This window comes from Nerophis lumbriciformis, linkage group LG16 (assembly GCF_033978685.3).
Source record: "Nerophis lumbriciformis linkage group LG16, RoL_Nlum_v2.1, whole genome shotgun sequence".
NCBI lineage: Eukaryota > Metazoa > Chordata > Actinopteri > Syngnathiformes > Syngnathidae > Nerophis > Nerophis lumbriciformis.
Genome location: NC_084563.2, coordinates 33161092 through 33185236, shown reverse-complemented (window position 1 = coordinate 33185236; position 24145 = coordinate 33161092). Strand labels below are relative to the sequence as shown.

The 24145-nt window shown below is 36.9% G+C and overlaps 2 protein-coding genes across 2 annotated transcripts in view; both read right to left on the bottom strand.

Moving 5' to 3' along the window:
* pgm2 (phosphoglucomutase 2) overlaps positions 1–12575 on the bottom strand; it is a 45006-nt gene extending 32431 nt beyond the window's left edge. Inside the window, exon 1 of the mRNA XM_061977035.1 lies at positions 12369–12575. Coding sequence (XP_061833019.1) covers positions 12369–12443 — 75 coding nt within the window. The 5' untranslated portion in view covers positions 12444–12575. The remainder of the gene's footprint in view (positions 1–12368) is intronic.
* A 7953-nt stretch (positions 12576–20528) lies between these two features.
* zcchc7 (zinc finger, CCHC domain containing 7) overlaps positions 20529–24145 on the bottom strand; it is a 198174-nt gene continuing 194557 nt past the window's right edge. Inside the window, exons 9-10 of the mRNA XM_061977031.1 lie at positions 23737–23854; positions 20529–21081 (exon numbers count right to left, since the gene is read on the bottom strand). Coding sequence (XP_061833015.1) covers positions 20645–21081; positions 23737–23854 — 555 coding nt within the window. The 3' untranslated portion in view covers positions 20529–20644. The remainder of the gene's footprint in view (positions 21082–23736; positions 23855–24145) is intronic.

Below are 24145 nucleotides of genomic sequence, written 5' to 3'. Positions count from 1 at the left end.
GGGAGGCGGGGGGTGAGGGGTGGTTGCGGGGGGCGTGGTTGGGGCGGGGGCGTGGTTGGGGGCGTGGTTAAGAGGGGATGAGTATATTTACAGCTAGAATTCACCAAGTCAAGTATTTCATATATATATATATATATATATATATATATATATATATCCCCGCGACCCCGAAGGGAATAAGCGGTAGAAAATGGATGGATGGATGGATGGATGGATGGACATATATATATATATATATATATATATATATATATATATATATATATATATATATATATATATATATATATATATATATATATATATATATATATAAATAAAAGAAATACTTGAATTTCAGTGTTCATTTACTTACACATATACACACACATAACACTCACCTACTCAATGTTGAGTTAAGGGTTGAATTGTCCATCCTTGTTCTATTCTCTGTCACTATCTTTCTAACCATGCTGAACACCCTCTCTGATGATGCATTGATGTGTGGCACGCACAAAAGTGCTTTCATCAAATGCACTAAATGGCAGTATTGTCCTGTTTAAGAGTGTCACAACATTGCTGTTTACGGCAGACGGATTGCTTTACTGTAGACGTTCTTTATATTGTGGGAAAGCGGACTCAGGTCCGCATGGAGCTGGAGGGGGTGTGGCCTCCAGCTCCGCCTGTATTTCGGGAGATTTTCGGGAGAAAATTTGTCCCGGGAGGTTTTCGGGAGAGGCGCTGAATTTCGGGAGTCTCCCGGAAAATCCGGGAGGGTTGGCAAGTATGTGTTATTATGAATGCTACTATATTACATATAAACTTATAGCATGAATATTAAACGGTGATGAAAGTTTTTGGATGTTTTTAGAGTGCTTTATAAAGCGACTCACTGTTAGCTGACTTTTGCTAGCAATTATTTATGATTTAGAATGCATTAAAAATTTTACATAAGGATTGTGAACGATTAGCTAAATAAAAAAAAGCTCTTATTATTGCAACTTTTTGTCTATTCAATAACATCCATCCATCCATTTTCTACCGCTTGTCCCTTTCGGGGTTGCGGGGGGTGCTGGAGCCTATCTCAGCTGCATTGGTGCGGAAGGCGGGGTACACCCTGGACAAGTCGCCACCTCATCACAGGGCCAACACAGATAGACAGACAACATTCACACACTAGGGACCATTTAGTGTTGCCAATCAACCTATCCCCAGGTGCATGTCTTTGGAGGTGGGAGGAAGCCGGAGTACCCGGAGGGAACCCACGCAGTCACGGGGAGAACATGCAAACTCCACACAGAAAAATCCCGAGCCTGGGATTGAACCCAGGACTACTCAGGACCTTCGTATTGTGAGGCACATGCACTAACCCCTCTACCACCGTGTTGTAACAGATGATTTTTCTTTACTGTAATTTTATATGGGGTAAAAACATTACAAATCACACCTTAAAGGTTGCACTGTAGTATAAATAAGGTTTTATGTGCAGAATACGCTTTGTGTTTTGTATTGTCACCACTTCTCAGAATCGTGCAGACAACAGATCCAATAAAACGGTTAAGTGACTTAACTGGATTAAGTAAGTGGTGAATAATTGCAACGTGACTGTGATTAGTAGCATGTTGTGTACATCACTGAGTCTTTGTGCACATGCACGAGTGCAGGGATGTCAAACTGGTTTTTATTGAGGGCCAACTCCCAGTTGTGGCTGCCATCAGAGCACCACTTGTAACAACTAATATGATTTTCCCCCTCATGCATTTGAATAATACTTTTTTTTTTCATACTCTGGATGGATGTATCAAAAATATCTGTAGATTTTACAGTAAAAAACTGACAGTCACCAGAATTTTACTGTAAAATTAACAGTTTTCTTTTTACAACATAAAGCAATACAGTAAATGGAAAACAGTACAGCTGTTTTTTTTTTTACTGTATTGATTGATTGATTGAAACTTTTATTAGTAGATTGCACAGTTCAGTACATATTCCGTACAATTGACCACTAAATGGTAACACCCCAATAAGTTTTTCAACTTGTTTAAGTCGGGGTCCACGTTAATCAATTCATAGTAAATTATAGTGTTGTTTTTTTTTCAATATATTAGTGTAAATAGAAAAACAGCACCATTGTTTATTTTTTTAATTCTGGCAAATGATCTGCCTTTTTTTTTTACTTTACTTTAATTCTATTTACAGTAGGACACTGTAAAAACAACCACAGATTTTACGGAAAAAAACTGGCAACTGAGTCGACAGAATTGTTCTGGAAAAAAAAAAGATGTAGTTTTTCAATTTAGTAAGTAAGTAAGTATGTCAATTTTATTCATAAAGAGTAGAGATGTCTGAAAAATGCGTTAAAATGTAATATCGGAAATTATCGGTATCGGTTTTTTATTATCGGTATCGTTTTTTTTTGTTGTTTTTTTTAATTAAATCAACATAAAAAACACAAGATACACTTACAATTAGTGCACCAACCCAAACAACCTCCCTATGCCATCCACACTCATTCACACAAAAGGGTTGTTTCTTTCTGTTATTAATATTCTGGTTCCTACATTATATAATAATATATATCAATTCAGTCTGCAAGGGATACAGTCCGTAAGCACACATGATTGTGCGTGCTGCTGGTCCACTAATAGTACCGTATTTTTCGGACTATAAGTCGCAGTTTTTTTTCCATAGTTTGGCTGGGCTCCAGTGCGACTTATATATGTTTTTTTCCTTCTTTATTATGCATTTTCTGCAGGTGCGACTTATACTCCGAAAAATACGGTACTAACCTTTAACAGTTAATTTTACTCGTTTTCATTAATTACTAGTTTCAATGTAACTGTTTTTATATTGTTTTACTTTTTTTTTTAATTTAAGAAAATGGTTTTAATTTATTTATCGTATTTTATTTTATTAATTATTTTTTAAAAGTACCTTATCTTCACCATACCTTGTTGTCCAAATTAGGCATAATAATGTGTTAATTCCACGACTGTATATATCGGTTGATATCGGTATCGGTAATCAAAGAGTTGGACAATATCGGAATATATGCAAAAAGCCATTATCGGACATCCCTAATAAAGAGCTTTTCACAGATAAAATCACAAAGCGTTGTACAAAACGTGGGTGAAGTAAAACAACAATTCCATTTAAAACAACACGAACAACATCATAAAAAGGATACAAAGGTGATTAAAAATGATAGTTTAAAGGTGCATTAACTAAAAGCTTTACTAAAAAGAGAAGTTTTCAAATGTTTCTTAAAAGTTTCAAGATCACGGAGGGATTGGTGCAAGTTGTTCCAGAGTCTGGGAGCTACAGCCTGGAATGCCAGGTCTCCACGGGGTTTAAAACGAGTTTTGGGGATCTTTAGAAGACCCTGGCCTGCTGCGCCAAGTAGCATAGCAAGTCAGTGATGTACTGACTTACAGTTAGTTATATGCTACTAAAACCACTGTAAATTCTCATATATATATATATATATATATATATATATATATATATATATATATATATATATTAGTGTTGTCCCGATACCAATATTTTGGTACCGGTACTAAAATTATTTCGATACTTTTCGATACCTTTCTAAATAAAGGGTACCACAAAAAATGGCATTATTGGCTATATTTAAACAAAAAATCTTAAGGTACATTAAACATATGTTCATTATTTCAATTTTGTCCTTAAATAAAATAGTGAACGTACAAGACAACTTGTCTTTTAGTAGTAAGTAAACAAACAAAGGCTCCTAATTTAGTCTGCTGACATATGCAGTAACATATTGTGTAATTTATACACCTATTATTTTGTCAACATTATTAAGGACAAGAGGTAGAAAATGAATTATTAATCTACTTGTTCATTTACTGTTAATATCTGCTTACTTTCTCTATTAACATGTTCTATCTACACTTCTGTTAAAATGTAATAATCACTTATTCTTCTCTTCTTTGATACTTTCCATTAGTTTCGGCTGATACCACAAATTTAGGTATCAATCCGATACCAAGTAGTTACAGGATCATACATTGGTCCTATTCAAAGTCCTCATGTGTCCAGGGACATATTTCCTGAATTTATAAACACAGTATAAATTAAAAAAAACGAAAGAAGATGTGATGCCAAAAAATATAGATGTAATCATAGTAGTATCGACTAGATACGCTCCTGTACTGGTATCATTACAGTGGATGCTAGGTGTAGATCCACCAATGACGTTCGTTTATATTGTAGCGTCCCAGAAGAGTTGGTGCTGCAGGGAATTCTGGGAATTTGTTCTGTAGTGTTTATGTTGTGTTGCGGTGCAATTATTCCCCCAAAATGTGTTTGTCATTGTTGTTTCACTATATGGCACATGTTTATGACAGTGTTGGCGTTGTTCATACGGCCACCCTTAGTGTGACATGTATGGCTGTTGACTAAGTATGGCCTTCATTCAAATGAGAGTAGTGTGTACAAAGATAGGTTGTTCGTCTTAATGGTCATTGATCGGACACGTTGAAATCTTGTCTTGGGGTTATCAACTATAGACAAATTATAATGCATCTGTTATCATGACTCCAGTGTGCTGAGGTGTGACGTGAAGCATGTATAGTGTAGTTTTAGTCGAGTCAAGTCTGAGGCCGATGGGTGGGGGTCATACTTGCCAACCCTCTCCATTTTACCAGGAGAGTCCCGAATTTCAGTGCCCCTACCGAAAATCTCCCAGGCCAACCATTCTCACGAATTTCTCCCCATTTCCACCCGGACAACAATAATGGGGGCGTGCCTTTTGCGTCCTCTCTCACCTGAAACCTTCACCCTTTATCGGCCGCATGCTGTCCTCAGCCACGTCCACTTTTCCTCCACATAAACAGCGTGCCGGCCCAGTCACATAACATCTATGGCTTTTGGAACTCAGTGCACACACAACAACATATCTGGATTCCATAAGATCATTTCTTAATGAACATCATCCCTATCCTCCTTCTTATATATATATATATATACACATATATATATATACATATATCTGGATTCCATAAGATCATTTCTTAATGAACATCATCCCTATCCTCCTTCTTATATATATATATATATATATATATATATATATATATATATATATATATATATATATATATATATATATATATATATATATATATATATATATATATATATATATATATATATATATATATATATATATATATATATATATATATACACATATATATATATATACATATATATATACACACACACACACACAGGTAAAAGCCAGTAAATTAGAATATTTTGAAAAACTTGATTTATTTCAGTAATTGCATTCAAAAGGTGTAACTTGTACATTATATTTATTCATTGCACACAGACTGATGCATTCAAATGTTTATTTCATTTAATTTTGATGATTTGAAGTGGCAACAAATGAAAATCCAAAATTCCGTGTGTCACAAAATTAGAATATTACTTAAGGCTAATACAAAAAAGGGATTTTTAGAAATGTTGGCCAACTGAAAAGTATGAAAATGAAAAATATGAGCATGTACAATACTCAATACTTGGTTGGAGCTCCTTTTGCCTCAATTACTGCGTTAATGCGGCGTGGCATGGAGTCGATGAGTTTCTGGCACTGCTCAGGTGTTATGAGAGCCCAGGTTGCTCTGATAGTGGCCTTCAACTCTTCTGCGTTTTTGGGTCTGGCATTCTGCATCTTCCTTTTCACAATACCCCACAGATTTTCTATGGGGCTAAGGTCAGGGGAGTTGGCGGGCCAATTTAGAACAGAAATACCATGGTCCGTAAACCAGGCACGGGTAGATTTTGCGCTGTGTGCAGGCGCCAAGTCCTGTTGGAACTTGAAATCTCCATCTCCATAGAGCAGGTCAGCAGCAGGAAGCATGAAGTGCTCTAAAACTTGCTGGTAGACGGCTGCGTTGACCCTGGATCTCAGGAAACAGAGTGGACCGACACCAGCAGATGACATGGCACCCCAAACCATCACTGATGGTGGAAACTTTACACTAGACTTCAGGCAACGTGGATCCTGTGCCTCTCCTGTCTTCCTCCAGACTCTGGGACCTCGATTTCCAAAGGAAATGCAAACCAAACCAACCCAAACCATCAGTGATGGTTTGGGGTGCCATGTCATCTGCTGGTGTCGGTCCACTCTGTTTCCTGAGATCCAGGGTCAACACAGCCGTCTACCAGCAAGTTTTAGAGCACTTCATGCTTCCTGCAGCTGACCTGCTCTATGGAGATGGAGATTTCAAGTTCCAACAGGACTTGGCGCCTGCACACAGCGCAAAATCTACCCGTGCCTGGTTTACGGACCATGGTATTTCTGTTCTAAATTGGCCCGCCAACTCCCCTGACCTTAGCCCCATAGAAAATCTGTGGGGTATTGTGAAAAGGAAGATGCAGAATGCCAGACCCAAAAACGCAGAAGAGTTGAAGGCCACTATCAGAGCAACCTGGGCTCTCATAACACCTGAGCAGTGCCAGAAACTCATCGACTCCATGCCACGCCGCATTAACGCAGTAATTGAGGCAAAAGGAGCTCCAACCAAGTATTGAGTATTGTACATGCTCATATTTTTCATTTTCATACTTTTCAGTTGGCCAACATTTCTAAAAATCCCTTTTTTGTATTAGCCTTAAGTAATATTCTAATTTTGTGACACACGGAATTTTGGATTTTCATTTGTTGCCACTTCAAATCATCAAAATTAAATGAAATAAACATTTGAATGCATCAGTCTGTGTGCAATGAATAAATATAATGTACAAGTTACACCTTTTGAATGCAATTACTGAAATAAATCAAGTTTTTCAAAATATTCTAATTTACTGGCTTTTACCTGAATATATATATATATATATATATATATATATATCTACTAAATATATATATATATATATATATATATATATATATATATATAAACTAAAATAAATACCTCAATTGCAGTGAATTACAGCTATATATATATATATATATATATATATATATATATATATATATATATATATATATATATATATATAAGATCCACTATGGACTGAACTCTCACACTATTATGTTAGATCCACTATGGACTGTACTCTCACTATTATGTTAGATTCACTATGGACTGGACTCTCACACTATTATGTTAGATCCACTATGGACTGGACTCTCACTGTTATGTTAGATCCACTATAGATTGGACTCTCGTTATTATGTTAGATCCACTATGGACTGGACTCTCACTATTATGTTAGATCCACTATGGACTGGACTCTCACACTATTATGTTAGATCCACTATGGACTGGACTCTCACACTATTATGTTAGATTCACTATGGACTGGACTCCCACTATTATATTAGATCCACTATGGACTGGACTCTCACTATTATGTTAGATCCACTATGGACTGGACTCTCACACTATTATGTTAGATCCACTACGGACTGGACTCCCACTATTATATTAGATCCACTACAGACTGGACTCTCCCACTATTATGTTAGATCCACTATAGATTGGACTCTCGCTATTATGTTAGATCCACTATGGACTGGACTCTCACTATTATGTTAGATCCACTATGGACTGGACTCTCACACCAGTGTTTCCCACACATTCATTTATTTGTGGCGGCCCGCTACGAAAGAATTACGTCCGCCACAAATGGATTTTTCGGCTTTTGACTCGCTCAAACGCTCATAAAAGCAATGGGACTGTCTGTGAATGTTGCTTGTAGTTACACTTCCGGTGCAGTAGGTGGCGGTAGCCTACTATGCATTGTAACTCCGCCAATAGCGCTTAATTCACCTGGTGGGCCAGAAGAAGAAGAAGAAGAAGAAGAGGGACGGACGGAATCAAAATACTCGCCGGCTACTTTTCATAATGATGGCGCTTCCTACGTTTCTACCTCAAACGTCCAAAAGCTGCTGAAAGCCTTGATCCAGGATGCCATGGGGAAAAAAACTTAAATGTTGCCTTTTGGCGACAGTTAGCAGCTTGGTGGCTCATAGCCGGCTAGCTAACGCTTGCTAGCGTGGTAGCATTGCTTCATTTTTACAGGTGTTATAGGTAGATAGTAGTGATGGGTCCGGCAACACCGATGCATGCGTCGAGCTCATAGAGCGAAACCCTGTGTCGGTGCGCGTACCACTTTTTGAAAGTCACGTGACCGATCATGAGCTGTTTTGGTCACGTGACCATACGCGAACTGTGTCGCACTGACGCCTCCTCTGTGCCCTGTGAGCGGCTCTTTTCTACAGCCGGAGAAATAATAACTAAGAAGAGAAAGCGTCTAAAATTGAATACGTTGGAAAAACTGTTTTTTTTTTTAGTAAAAATAAATAAATAATAATTTCCAGGTCCACAAGCATCCTCATTCACAACACGTTCTCTTAGATTTCCATGTTATGATACATGTTCACATTATTTATTGACTGTATCTAAAAAAGACAAAAAATATATTTTTATTTAAATTAAGTTATGAAATAATCCTAAATGAAATACAATGACTTGGTTTATATTATTGTATATACTAGGTCAGTGGTTCTCAACCTTTTTTCAGCAATGTACCCCCTGTGATTTTTTTTTAAATTCAAGTACCCCCTAATCAGAGCAAAGCATTTTTGGTTGAAAAAAAAAAGATAAAGAAGTAAAATACAGCACTATGTCATCAGTTTCTGATTTATTAAATTGTATAACAGTGCAAAATATTGCTCATTTGTAGTGGTCTTTCTTGAACTATTTGGAAAAAAAGATATAAAAATAACTAAAAACTTGTTGAAAAATAAACAAGTGATTCAATTATAAATAAAGATTTCTACACATAGAAGTAATCATCAACTTAAAGTGCCCTCTTTGGGGATTGTATTAGAGATCCATCTGGATTCATCAATTTAATTCTAAACATTTCTTCACAAAAAAAAAAAAATCTTTAACATCAATATTTATGGAACATGTCCACAAAAAATCTAGCTGTCAACACTGAATATTGCATTGTTGCATTTCTTTTCACAGTTCTTTTTGACAGACATTTTAGTGACAAACCTGAGCTTGTGCTTCACTGAGTTTATGAACTTACATTCATATTTTGTTGAAGTATTATTCAATAAATATATTTATAAAGGATTTTTGAATTGTTGCTATTTTTAGAATATTTTTTAAAAATCTCACGTACCCCTTGGCATACCTTCAAGTACCCCCAGGGGTTCGCGTACCCCCATTTGAGAACCACTGTACTAGGTCATAAAATCAGTGTCAGTTGAGTCGGTCCATAGGTTGCCTGTAGGGATTTTTAATGTCCAGCAGATGTCAGTATTTAGTGACACAGTATCGACACAGTATCAATACAGTTTTGCAATGTGTCGAAACGCTTCATGACGCCTCATCAACCCATCACTAGTAGATAGGTTATAGCTGCATCGCTCGCGGCTCGTCATATATTTAACGTTAATCCGTGATTTCACCGAGCGTTTCACTGACGGTGAGCAGCCTGACGCTGCTTCATTAACACCGCCGCTGTTTGACTCGTGGCCCGGGGCATACGCACGTAGTAACAGTCACGTGTTACAATACCGACGAGCTAACGTGTCCAGGTTATAACCATGTTGTCAATAAACACACATGGACTGAAGCTAAATTGTCCACTGTCCACTGCAGCATGTGAATGCAATGAAAAGAATAAAATCTGAGCCAACCAGCTGTTAAAATGTTGTCCAGGTTAATGTTTTGGCCATTAAAGGCCCTTCATTTCAAGATTTCAACTGTGATCGGGCTTTAAACAGGTGGCTGACCTGTTCAGATGAGTGTAACTGCTACTGGTCAAATAATGTGAAATACCATTTAATTTTACATGTATGCAATGCCATTTAAATGTAATTATAGATAATAATAATAATAAATACTGTGTAGTGTTGTAAATAGTCAACGGGAAGGATTTTAGAAAGATATAAGCCATGAGCACTACACAGCCAGAAAAAAACCTAGGCAGGACAAGTAAAAATATTGGGGCAAGTACATTTGAGAAGTCGGGCAAGTAGAAAAAACCTTAACGTTGAACCCTGCATGTGTTGAGCTGCTGCCGCTTAAGGTTAGACGGCACTGTACATAGAGCGGTTCTGCTCGTTAGTAATAAATTCTAATGTTGGATGTTCACTTTTTAACACAGATGAGTATAGAAAAATATTTTCAACGACCGAAAAGGGCTCGACTTGGAGAGGAGGTAGGCCTACAGTCCGGACCACAGGTGCGACCTGTTCAGCAGCAGGAGGAGGAGGTTGACTGACTGTGGCAGGACACCTCTGCCTCTGTTTCACTTCATGTTGCTGGTAAATAATATGGTTGTAGTAGTAGGCTAAAGTTAAATTATTTAGTATTCACTAATTAAAGGAGCAGAGCTTTAAGAGACATTTTAGCTTTTATATTTTATAAGATATATTTTTTGTAAGAACCACAATTAATAAATATATTTCAGTGAATCACTAATTGTTCAAATCTGTATATAAATATGTACATAAAATGTTGTAATTATATTCCAACTCCGCCTTCTTCTTGGTCATCGCCGCTGCATCCCCCCCCCCCACCCCTCCCCGCCCCCCGACCACACCACCACAAATAGATGCCTGTCCTGTGGGAAACACTGCACACTATTATGTTAGATCCACTATGGACTGGACTCTCACACTATTATGTTAGATCCACTATGGACTGGACTCTCACACTATTATGTTAGATTCACTATGGACTGGACTCCCACTATTATATTAGATCCACTATGGACTGGACTCTCACTATTATGTTAGATCCACTATGGACTGGACTCTCACACTATTATGTTAGATCCACTATGGACTGGACTCTCACACTATTATGTTAGATCCACTACGGATTGGACTCTCGCTATTATGTTAGATCCACTATGGACTGGACTCCCACTATTATGTTAGATCCACTATGGACTGGACTCTCACACTATTATGTTAGATCCACTATAGATTGGACTCTCGCTATTATGTTAGATCCACTATGGACTGGACTCTCACTATTATGTTAGATCCACTATGGACTGGACTCTCACACTATTATGTTAGATCCACTATGGACTGGACTCTCACACTATTATGTTAGATTCACTATGGACTGGACTCCCACTATTATATTAGATCCACTATGGACTGGACTCTCACTATTATGTTAGATCCACTATGGACTGGACTCTCACACTATTATGTTAGATCCACTATGGACTGGACTCTCACACTATTATGTTAGATCCACTACGGATTGGACTCTCGCTATTATGTTAGATCCACTATGGACTGGACTCTCACTATTATGTTAGATCCACTATGGACTGGACTCTCACACTATTATGTTAGATCCACTACGGATTGGACTCTCGCTATTATGTTAGATCCACTATGGACTGGACTCTCACTATTATGTTAGATCCACTATGGACTGGACTCTCACACGATTATGTTAGATCCACTATGGACTGGACTCTCACACTATTATGTTAGATCCACTACGGACTGGACTCTCACACTATTATGTTAGATCCACTACGGACTGGACTCTCACACTATTATGTTAGATCCACTACGGACTGGACTCTCACACTATTATGTTAGATCCACTACAGACTGGACTCTCACAATATTATGTTAGATCCACTATGGACTGGACTCTCACACTATTATGTTAGATCCACTATGGACTGGACTCTCACAATATTATGTTAGATCCACTATGGACTGGACTCTCACAATATTATGTTAGATCCACTATGGACTGGACTCTCACACTATTATGTATATATATATATATATATATATATATATATATATATAGCTAGCCCCCAGCGGGCCTTTTGAATATATCCCTAATTCTGAGGTCTCAAGTTGGCAAGTTTGGGTACAGGTACTTTTTAGAGGTGGTATAGTACCGAATATGATTCATTAGTATCGCGGTACTATACTAATACCGGTATATTGTACAACCCCGGTGCCTTATTATGTTTGATAAATATTTGCAGAAGCACTAGTCCAGTGTAACAACATCCTATACAATATTTCAACTTATTATATTTCATACAGCCTCTTTTTCGTGATATTGACAAGCATTGTCAGACCTGGTTATTTTATTGCTTGTTCTCGCCGGAAATGATGCCCTTTTATGGCGAACACATCAAAAGTCAATGTTTTAAGGAAGTGAGCTGCCTGTCAAAAGTCCGCTCGGGATAATTCAAATAAACATATTTACGGGGCAGTTCAATAATATGCGGACTAACTTATAAATGTGTTACAATGTGAAAACATTAGCGACATTGTGGCAGCGCAATGTTTTTGAGCGCGTTCGGGCAAGCTAACACGCTAGCTGTCAGATTACCTTGTCGTAGCGGAGCCACTCGCCCACGGCCTGGTCCAGTGTCGCGTCACCCGTGTTGGGAGAAACCTTGTCCATGTTCACCCCCCGAATATCGACTAAATGTTGCTGGAGCGGCAGTCAGACAGTTTTTAACACGCTCATAAAGCCTCTCCTCTACCGAAAGTGAAGATGCTTACGCAGCTGGCGGGGCTTCACCTGCTGCGTTCATGTCACATGGGAAAAGTGGGAATTCTCCAGCGTTCGCAAAGCCATCCATCCATTTCCTACTGATTGTCTCTTTCCAGCGCTAGTAAAAAGCGTAGCTGTGTAACATCAGCCGTGATAGTCTCCATATTGTCTTGTGTTTATTCTTTATATATGCATCACTTATAGTTCCACGTTGCGTAATCGTTGAAACATGCTTGTCTGTGTAGTCGTGTTGCCTTCAAGCTCACCGAGAATGCGGTAATATTGACCATCGCAACTTTAAGCAACAAAAAAGTCTCTCTCGTCAGTCGTCAATAATATTCAAATTTTGAGTTTGTCAATGCAACTATATCTTACTTTCATACCTCACCTAATGGTAGCCATTAAGTAAATTTAATTAATTACAACATTAACTCCATCCATCCATCCATCTTCTTCCGCTTATCCGAGGTCGGGTCGCGGGGGCAGCAGCCTAAGCAGGGAAGCCCAGACTTCCCTCTCCCCAGCCACTTCGTCCAGCTCCTCTCGGGGGATCCCGAGGCGTTCCCAGGCCAGCCGGGAGACTTAGTCTTCCCAACGTGTCCTGGGTCTTCCTCGTGGCCTCCTACCGGTCGGACATGCCCTAAACACCTCCTTAGGGAGGCGCTCGGGTGGCATCCTGACCAGATGCCCGAACCACCTCATCTGGCTCCTCTCGATGCGGAGGAGCAGCGGCTTTACTTTGAGCTCCCCCCGGATGACAGAGCTTCTCACCCTATCTCTAAGGGAGAGCCCCGCCACTCGGCGGAGGAAACTCATTTCGGCCGCTTGTACCCGTGATCTTGTCCTTTCGGTCATAACCCAAAGCTCATGACCATAGGTGAGGATGGGAACGTAGATGTAATTAATTACAACATTAACTATTATTAATATTAGTTTCTTTAGGAACCATAGAGCTGTCAGCGTTGTCCAAAGTGTCTGTGTAGTCGTGTTGCCTTCATGCGTACCGAGAATGCGGTAATATTGCCCATCGCAGCTTTAAGCAACAAAAAAGTCTTTCTCGTCACTAATATTCATATTTTGAGTTTAATGTCAATGCAACTATATCTTTTTTTTTTTTACCACACCAAATGGTAGTCATTAAGTAAATACTTTAATTAATTATAACATTAACTATTATTGTTTCTTTAGGAACCATAGAGCTGTCAGCGTTGTCCAAGGTGCTCGTCTGTGTAGTCGTGTTGCCTTCATGCGCACCGAGAATGCGGTAATATTGACTATCGCAGCTTTAAGCAACAAAAAAAGTCTCTCTCGTCAGTCGTCACTAATATTCATATTTTGAGTTTAATGTCAACGCAACTATATCTTACTTTCCTACCTCACGTAACGGTAGTCATTAAGTAAATTTAATTAATTACAACATTAACTATTATTAATATTAGTTTCTTTAGGCGCCATAGAGCTGTCAGCGTTGTCCAAAGTGCTGGTCTGTGTAGTCGTGTTGCCTTCATGTGCACCGAGAATTTGGTAATATTGTGCATCGCAACTTTAAGCAACAAAAAAGTCTCTCTCATCACTAATATTCATATTTTGAGTTTAATGTCAATGCAGCTATATCTTGTTTTTTTACCTCCCCAAATGGTAGTCATTAAGGAAATACTTTAATTAATTATAACATTAACTATTATTATTAGTTTCTTTAGGCGCCATAGAGCTGTCAGCGTTGTCCAAAGTGCTTGTCTGTGTAGTCGTGTTGCCTTCATGTTCACCGAGAATGCGGTAATATTGACCATCGCAACTTTAAGCAACAAAAAAAGTCTCTCTCGTCACTAATATTCATATTTTGAGTTTAATGTCAATGCAACTATATCTTATCTTTTTACCTCCCCAAATGGTAGTCATTAAGTAAATACTTTAATTAATTATAACATTAACTATTAATATTAGTTTCTTTAGGCGCCATAGAGCTGTCAGCGTTGTCCAAAGTGCTTGTCTGTGTAGTCGTGTTGCCTTCATGTGCACCGAGAATGCGGTAATATTGTGCATCGCAACTTTAAGCAACAAAAAAAGTCTCTCTCGTCACTAATATTCATAGTTTGAGTTTAATGTCAATGCAACTATATCTTATTTTTTTACCTCCCCAAATGGTAGTCATTAAGTAAATGTAATTAATTACAACATTAACTATTATTAGTTTCTTTAGGAACCACAGAGCTGTCAGCGTTGTCCAAAGTGCTTGTCTGTGTAGTCGTGTTGCCTTCATGCTCACCGAGAAAGCGGTAATATTGACTATCGCAACTTTAAGCAACAAAAAAAGTCTCTCTTGTCACTAATATTCATATTTTGAGTTTAATGTCAATGCAACTATATCTTTTTTTTTTACCACACCAAATGGTAGTCATTAAGTAAATACTTTAATTAATTATAACATTAACGATTATTATTAGTTTCTTTATGAACCATAGAGCTGTCAGCGTTGTCCAAAGTGATCGTCTGTGGAGTCGTGTTGCCTTCATGTGTACCGAGAATGCGGTAATATTGACTATCGCAGCTTTAAGCAACAAAAAAGTCTCTCTCGTCACTAATATTCATATTTTGAGTTTAATGTCAATGCAACTATAACTTATTTTTTTACCTCACCAAATGGTAGTCATTAAGTAAATGTAATTAATTACAACATTAACTATTATTAATATTAGTTTCTTTAGGAACCATAGAGCTGTCAGCGTTGTCCAAAGTGTCTGTGTAGTCGTGTTGCCTTCATGCGTACCGAGAATGCGGTAATATTGCCCATCGCAGCTTTAAGCAACAAAAAAGTCTTTCGCGTCACTAATATTCATATTTTGAGTTTAATGTCAATGCAACTATATCTTTTTTTTTTTTACCACACCAAATGGTAGTCATTAAGTAAATACTTTAATTAATTATAACATTAACTATTATTGTTTCTTTAGGAACCATAGAGCTGTCAGCGTTGTCCAAGGTGCTCGTCTGTGTAGTCGTGTTGCCTTCATGCGCACCGAGAATGCGGTAATATTGACTATCGCAGCTTTAAGCAACAAAAAAAGTCTCTCTCGTCAGTCGTCACTAATATTCATATTTTGAGTTTAATGTCAACGCAACTATATCTTACTTTCCTACCTCACGTAACGGTAGTCATTAAGTAAATTTAATTAATTACAACATTAACTATTATTAATATTAGTTTCTTTAGGCGCCATGCTGTCAGCGTTGTCCAAAGTGCTGGTCTGTGTAGTCGTGTTGCCTTCATGTGCACCGAGAATTTGGTAATATTGTGCATCGCAACTTTAAGCAACAAAAAAGTCTCTCTCATCACTAATATTCATATTTTGAGTTTAATGTCAATGCAGCTATATCTTGTTTTTTTACCTCCCCAAATGGTAGTCATTAAGTAAATACTTTAATTAATTATAACATTAACTATTATTATTAGTTTCTTTAGGCGCCATAGAGCTGTCAGCGTTGTCCAAAGTGCTTGTCTCTGTAGTCGTGTTGCCTTCATGCGCACCGAGAATGCGGTAATATTGTGCATCGCAGCTTTAAGCAACAAAAAAAGTCTCTCTCGTCACTAATATTCATATTTTGAGTTTAATGTCAATGCAACTATATCTTATTTTTTTTACCTCAACAAATGGTAGTCATTAAGTAAATACTTTAATTAATTATAACATTAACTATTATTATTAGTTTCTTTAGGAACCATAGAGCTGTCAGCATTGTCCAAAGTGCTTGTCTGTGTAGTCGTGTTGCCTTCATGCTCACCGAGAATACGGTAATATTGACTATCGCAACTTTAAGCAACAAAAAAGTCTCTTTCGTCAGTCGTCACTAATATTCATATTTTGAGTTTAATGTCAATGCAACTATATCTTACTTTCCTACCTCACCTAATGGTAGTCATTAAGTAAATGTAATTAATTACAACATTAACTATTATTATTAGTTTCTTTAGGAACCATAGAGCTGTCAGCGTTGTCCAAAGTGCTTGTCTGTGTAGTCGTGTTGCCTTCATGCGCACCGAGAATGCGGTGATATTGACCATCACAACTTTAAGCAACAAAAAATAGTCTCTCTCTCATCACTAATATTCATATTTTGAGTTTAATGTCAATGCAACTATCTTATCTTTTTACCTCCCCAAATGGTAGTCATTAAGTAAATACTTTAATTAATTATAACATTAACTGTTATTATTAGTTTCTTTATGAACCATAGAGCTGTCAGCGTTGTCCAAAGTGCTCGTCTGTGTCGTCGTGTTGCCCTCATGCTCACCGAGAATGCGGTAATATTGACTATCGCAGCTTTAAGCAACAAAAAAAGTCTCTCTCGTCACTAATATTCATATTTAGAGTTTAATGTCAATGCAACTATATCTTATCTTTTTACCTCCCCAAATGGTAGTCATTAAGTAAATACTTTAATTAATTATAACATTAACTATTAATATTAGTTTCTTTAGGCGCCATAGAGCTGTCAGCGTTGTCCATAGTGCTCGTCTGTGTAGTCGTGTTGCCTTCATGCTCACCGAGAATGCGGTAATATTGATTATGGCAGCTTTAAGCAACAAAAAAGCGCTCTCTCGTCACTAATATTCATATTTTGAGTTTAATGTCAATGCAACTATATCTTATGTTTCCACCTCACCAAACGGTAGTCATTAAGTAAATACTTTAATTAATTATAACATTAACTATTATTAATGTTAGTTTCTTTAGGTACCATAGAGTGCAGCGAAGAGGCCATTTTTTGTTTTTTCTATTGTCCAATGGCATAATTATAAAAAAAATGAACCAAACATTAATTCTCGAGTATTTAAAAAAAAATTTGCACCCCCTGCCGCGACTATAGTCTGTAAAATTGTTATAAGTACACCTCTGCATAACATTATATCCTGAGTAACACTAAAGAAAACAAGATAGATGACAAACAAATAATTCTACCAATATTGATTTTTTTTTTGTCTTTACCAGAAAATATGTAGAGTGCATCAATTTGCCTGAAATAAATAAAAAAAAAAAAAAAAATACTTTAACTATTAAAAAAAATTGGACCGACTTGAACTATTTGATACTGAAAATATAATGAAACTCAACATATAATAAATTCAGGTGGATCAGTCCCACTATTGAGAAGAACTGCATGCATTACATGTATGTGGTGAAGTGTTTGGGGGGGATGGCCAGCCCGCAGAGTAGATCCAAGGTAGGAGAAGTGTCTGGAAATCAAGAAGTCTGATTTCCTATGGATGAAAGACATGTACACACAGTGTGAATACGATGAACGCACTGTTGGTTCCAGTGATCATATTTTATTGTGCTAACTGCATCCCGCACACGGTAGTAAACCCTGTGTTCAATATTCAATCTTCTGTTAAGGGCACTTTTTAAAATGCACTTCCTGTCCTGAATGTTCAATGTCAAAGTACTCCATGGTGTGTTATGAAAGCGTAACTGGACTATTTTTGGAATTTTGTTCACAATCATTATAAAAGACATGACGGATGGATTATTTTTAATGCATTCTGAATGCTAAATAAACGTAAATACAAGTAAACTTACAATGGAAGCGCCACTATTCTGCCGATAAATAACAATTCAAAAAGCAAATGAACTTGAACATTAACCGAGTTTTAGAGATATTGTTATTATAAGTGCTAACGCAGACAAATTATTTATGGTGGCAACGTAATCACTTCCTGCGTCCTCGAGTGGTCTGCTGTTTCCTCGCTTCCCTGCTCCCTGTAAATGTATTCCGGATCATAAATCCTTCCTCTCACCTGACAAGTAGATGCCTGAAGATATAATCTGACAAGCTGGGACACTTTGACCGCCATTTGGGACCTGGAACTGGCGAAAAAAAACACGACACAAAAAGACACTTGCGTTTCTTTGTGAGGATTATGAGTCACTCTTCACCTAAATGGGAATACATGAACATCCCGGCAGTCGGCATCCTAATGACAGCAGACGTTGTACAGTAAGTGATGTGTTAGGTTTGTTGGCTCTCTGCAGTGAGTATTCAGTAATGAAGACAAAAAAAAAAAATCAAATGTGATGCATTTTTGAAATGATCAAAATAAGTAGTTATTATAAATGTTACTACATGACATATATACTTACATCATGTATATATTACATGTTATTATGAATGTTACTAGATACTACATATATACTTACATCATGTATATATTACATGTTATTATGAATGTTACTACATGACATATACTTACATCATGTATATATTACATGTTATTATGAATGTTACTACATGACATATATACTTACATCATGTATATATTACATGTTATTATGAATGTTACTACATGACATATATACTTACATCATGTATATATTACATGTTATTATGAATGTTACTATATGACATATATACTTACGTCATGTATATATTACATGTTATTATGAATGTTACTAAATACTACATATATACTTACATCATGTATATATTACATGTTATTATGAATGTTACTACATGACATATATACTTACATCATGTATATATTACATGTTATTATGAATGTTACTAGATACTACATATATACTTACATCATGTATATATTACATGTTATTATGAATGTTACTACATTATACATATACTTACATCATGTATATATTACATATTATGAATGTTACTAGATACTACATATATACTTACATCATGTATATATTACTTGTTATTATGAATGTTACTACATGACGTATATACTTACATCATGTATATATTACATGTTATTATGAATGTTACTAGATACTACATATATACTTACATCATGTATATATTACATGTTATTATGAATGTTACTACATGACATATATACTTACATCATGTATATATTACATGTTATTATGAATGTTACTACATGACATATATACTTACATCATGTATATATTACATGTTGTTATGAATGTTACTACATGACATATATACTTACATCATGTATATATTACATGTTATTATGAATGTTACTATATGACATATGTACTTATGTCATGTATATATTACATGTTATTATGAATGTTACAACATGACATATATACTTACATTATGTATTATTATGAATGTTACTACATGACATATATATTTACTTTATGTATTATTATGAAAGTTACTACATGACATATATACTTACATCATGTATATATTACATGTTATTATGAATGTTACTACATGACATATATACTTACATCATGTATATATTACATGTTATTATAAATGTTACTATATGACATATATACTTATGTCATGTATATATTACATGTTATTATGAATGTTACTACATGACATATATACTTACATCATGTATATATTACATGTTATTATAAATGTTACTATATTACATAAATACTTACATCATGTATATATTACATGTTATTATGAATGTTACTAGATACTACATATATACTTACATCATGTATATATTACATGTTATTATCAATGTTACTACATGACATATATACTTACATCATGTATATATTACATGTTATTATGAATGTTACTACATGACATATATACTTACATCATGTATATATTACATGTTATTATGAATGTTACTACATGACATATATACTTACATCATGTATATATTACATGTTATTATGAATGTTACTACATTATACATATACTTACATCATGTATATATTACATGTTATTATGAATGTTACTAGATACTACATATACTTACATCACGTATATATAACCTAATGGAGGTGCTTGGATATTTTCTAAAGGCTTTATAGGCAGAACTGAACGGCTTCCATAGGCTCCTTTTTGTAAGCTGACTTTTGATCGCATTTATTTACCGTTTAGAATGCATAAAAAAAAAAAAACGTCGTCATGTCTCCCATAATGATTGTGAGCGATAGGTAAACTTCCACAAAAAGTGCAGTTCCCCTTCAAGGCTCCGTGTGTGTGTTGACATTGTCAAGGATGGTGTTTGCAACAGAAATAAATTAAATAGCTAAAGGTTTCGGTTCCAAATGTTGTTTTTGTAGTAAATGCAGCAAAAGCCCTTGATGGTCTTCTTATAAAAGTGTCAAAGATGGACTGATGATGCGACATAAAGATGGCGTCTGCTATCGCTTGCGTTTCCTCTGCTTGATGATGAACAGATCGTCGTCAGGAGGATCCATCTCATCATCTTTTCTCTTCTTGGACTTCCCACGACTCTTCCACACATCCTTCTTCTTCTTCTTCTCTGCTCCGCCAAACTGTCGGGGGAAGTCTCCATCCTGGTCCTTGACCAATCGAGGAGGGGCGGGGCGTTCTTTGGGCACCGCCCGCTTGGGTTTCCACCGTTTGGCGGCACCGGCGCCGCTTTGCTGTGCTTCCTTCTTGTGCGACTTGGTGACTTTGAGGTGGTTGTGACCGCGGGAGAAGATCCCGGCGGCACCGGCTTGTACCCGGGAACGTTTAGGACCGAAGAGGTTGTCTTGGTGGCAGGTTTTGTGTTTCTTCTTGGGTGGTCCAGGCGTGGGAAGACCGCTGGGGATGAAGCCACAGTTCTTCAGCTCTAAAAGAGGGAGGAGACATTCAAAGAGTTCATTTAGAACATTGATTGTCATGCTTTTTAATGACACTTTTTAAAACTCTTTTTATGTCCTTGTCAGAATAATTGCATCTAAGTTAGCACAAAACTTTGTGTTGCCATTAGTTCCCGGCGAGAAGACAAAAGCTGTCTTTGATCCTACCAAGAAGGCTTGCAAAACTCCACTGTGTAGGATGGGAAGCAACATGAAGGTGAAGGTGTTCTGTTTCTTTGATGTAGTGTAATCCACAGACCCGAGAACTACAAAGCGGAGAGGAAGCAGGACCTGACTCCCCTCAAGGCGACCTTTTCTTTGAACTGTTTGTAATCAAAGGCGATGGCTGTTTACGACCCCCCTCCCTTAGAAACAGCTGTTGCCATGTAATCAGGGAAAGTCCAAATAAAAGAGGAGGCGTACAATCTTTCGTCAGAGCGTGGTGACACTGTGCAAAGAGTTCAGTCCATACGTCTCTCCTCAATTGAGCCAAATTTAATTCTGTCTCTGTTTAATTCCTTGCTTCTTGTCTTGTTTAATAGATGCCATCAGTGTTTGAACCTGACAGTCCTACTAAGACGCAACTTTTTTTCTGGCGCGGCTAAATTATGGGTTTTTTCTTCGCAGACGGCCATCATGCTAATAGTTTTACAAAACAAAACCAGCAAAGACACTGAAAAGGTGTTGTAGTTTCCGAATGTAGCCTTAGCTTGATGCTCCTCTACTTTCAAAAACTCCAGATGCTCCTATTCATTTTCATTCAATCAATCAATCAGTCAATCAATGTTTACTTATATAGCCCTAAATCACGAGTGCCTCAAAAGGCTGCACAAGACACAACGTAATATTGTGAGAGTCCAGTCCATAGTGGATCCAACATAATAGTGTGAGAGTCCAGTCCATAGTGGATCTAACATAATAGTGAGAGTCCAGTCCATAGTGGATCTAACATAATAGTGAGAGTCCAGTCCATAGTGGATCTAACATAATAGTGAGAGTCCAGTCAATAGTGGATCCAGCATAATAGTGTGACAGTCCGGTCCATAGTGGATCTAACATAATAGTGAGAGTCCAGTCCATAGTGGATCTAACATAATAGTGAGAGTCCAGTCCATAGTGGATCTAACATAATAGTGTGAGAGTCCAGTCCATAGTGGATCTAACATAATAGTGTGAGAGTGCAGTCCATAGTGGATCTAACATGATAGTGAGAGTCCAGTCCATAGTGGATCTAACATAATAGTGTGAGAGTCCAGTCCATAGTGGATCTAACATAATAGTGTGAAAGTCCAGTCCATAGTGGATCTAACATAATAGTGAGAGTCCAGTCCATAGTGGATCTAACATAATAGTGAGAGTTCAGTCCATAGTGGATCTAACATACTAGTGATAGTCCAGTCCATAGTGGATCTTACATAATAGTGTGAGAGTCCAGTCCATAGTGGATCTAACATAATAGTGAGAGTCCAGTCCATATTGGATCTAACATAATAGTGTGAGAGTGCAGTCCATAGTGGATCTAACATAATAGTGAGAGTCCAGTCCATAGTGGATCTAACATAATAGTGTGAGAGTCCAGTCCATAGTGGATCTAACATAATAGTGTGAAAGTCCAGTCCATAGTGGATCTAACATAATAGTGTGAGAGCCCAGTCCATAGTGGATCTAACATAATAGTATAAGAGTCCAGTCCATAGTGGATCTAACATAATAGTGTGAGAGTCCAGTCCATAGTGGATCTAACATAATAGTGTGAGAGTCCAGTCCATAGTGGATCTAACATAATAGTGTGAAAGTCCAGTCCATAGTGGATCTAACATAATAGTGTGAGAGTCCAGTCCATAGTGGATCTAACATAATAGTGTAAGAGTCCAGTCCATAGTGGATCTAACATAATAGTGTGAGAGTCCAGTCCATAGTGGATCTAACATAATAGTGTGAGAGTCCAGTCCATAGTGGATCTAACATAATAGTGTGAAAGTCCAGTCCATAGTGGATCTAACATAATAGTGTAAGAGTCCAGTCCATAGTGGATCTAACATAATAGTGTGAGAGTCCAGTCCATAGTGGATCTAACATAATAGTGTGAGAGTCCAGTCCATAGTGGATCTAACATAATAGTGTGAGAGTCCAATACGATGACTTCTGCTTTGTTTGATCAGCCGTTTTACTGCCGTGTTTGGAAACAACTAAGGTATATAAATAAACATTTACAGAATATTCCTGTGTAAATAACTCATCTCACAACGTATAAATCTGCGGCTTATAGTCCGGTGCGGCTAATGTATGAAAAAAAAAACGTTTTCCCTGTAATGTAGTGGGTGTGGCTTATATACTCTATAGTCTGGAAAACACGTTTATAATCCAGTACTCAAACTTAATTTGTTCCATCAATTGAGTAATGGGATAAAAAACACTTTTATAAAAAGTGTAAATAAACAAAGACTAGCATGCTAGCCATTCTCAACATTAAAAATGCACATTTAGCATTCGTGCATTAGTAAAAAAAATCAAATAAAATTTAACGATTAAGCGAAACAAGAGAATATAAATCCAAGCTTTTCTCCTAATCTATTGAATGATTGCAGTTGGCTCAAATTAGCATGCTAAAATATTTTATTGCATTTTTTTTGTAGGTGACCCACCTTCAACCCAAGACCGGAGCATGTGCTTCCTGTGGGGAATATCCTTCTTGGTGTCGTAATAGTTGATCTCCGGCGTGCTGATGTATATTCCTCTGAACCTGCCCTCCCTGGTGCAGAGCTGAGGGAGACACACAACCACCTTAGTCCTCATCACAATGGAAATAAAAAGGGAAAAAAATAACTAAAATAAAATAAAAACAATTTTTGTTTTGTATCACGACTTTTTAAATGTATTTTATCATTTTAATTTCTGCTTCCTCTTGGGGTCTTTTCAAAAAACATTTTGACCAAAAGTCCCCGTAGGTTCCTTTTAAATACTTTTTAATAATACATTCATGAAATACAAAGTGGATTATAAATAAAACTAGAAAATTCCCGCGGAAATTTTGATGCCCTAGGCCTCTGGCCT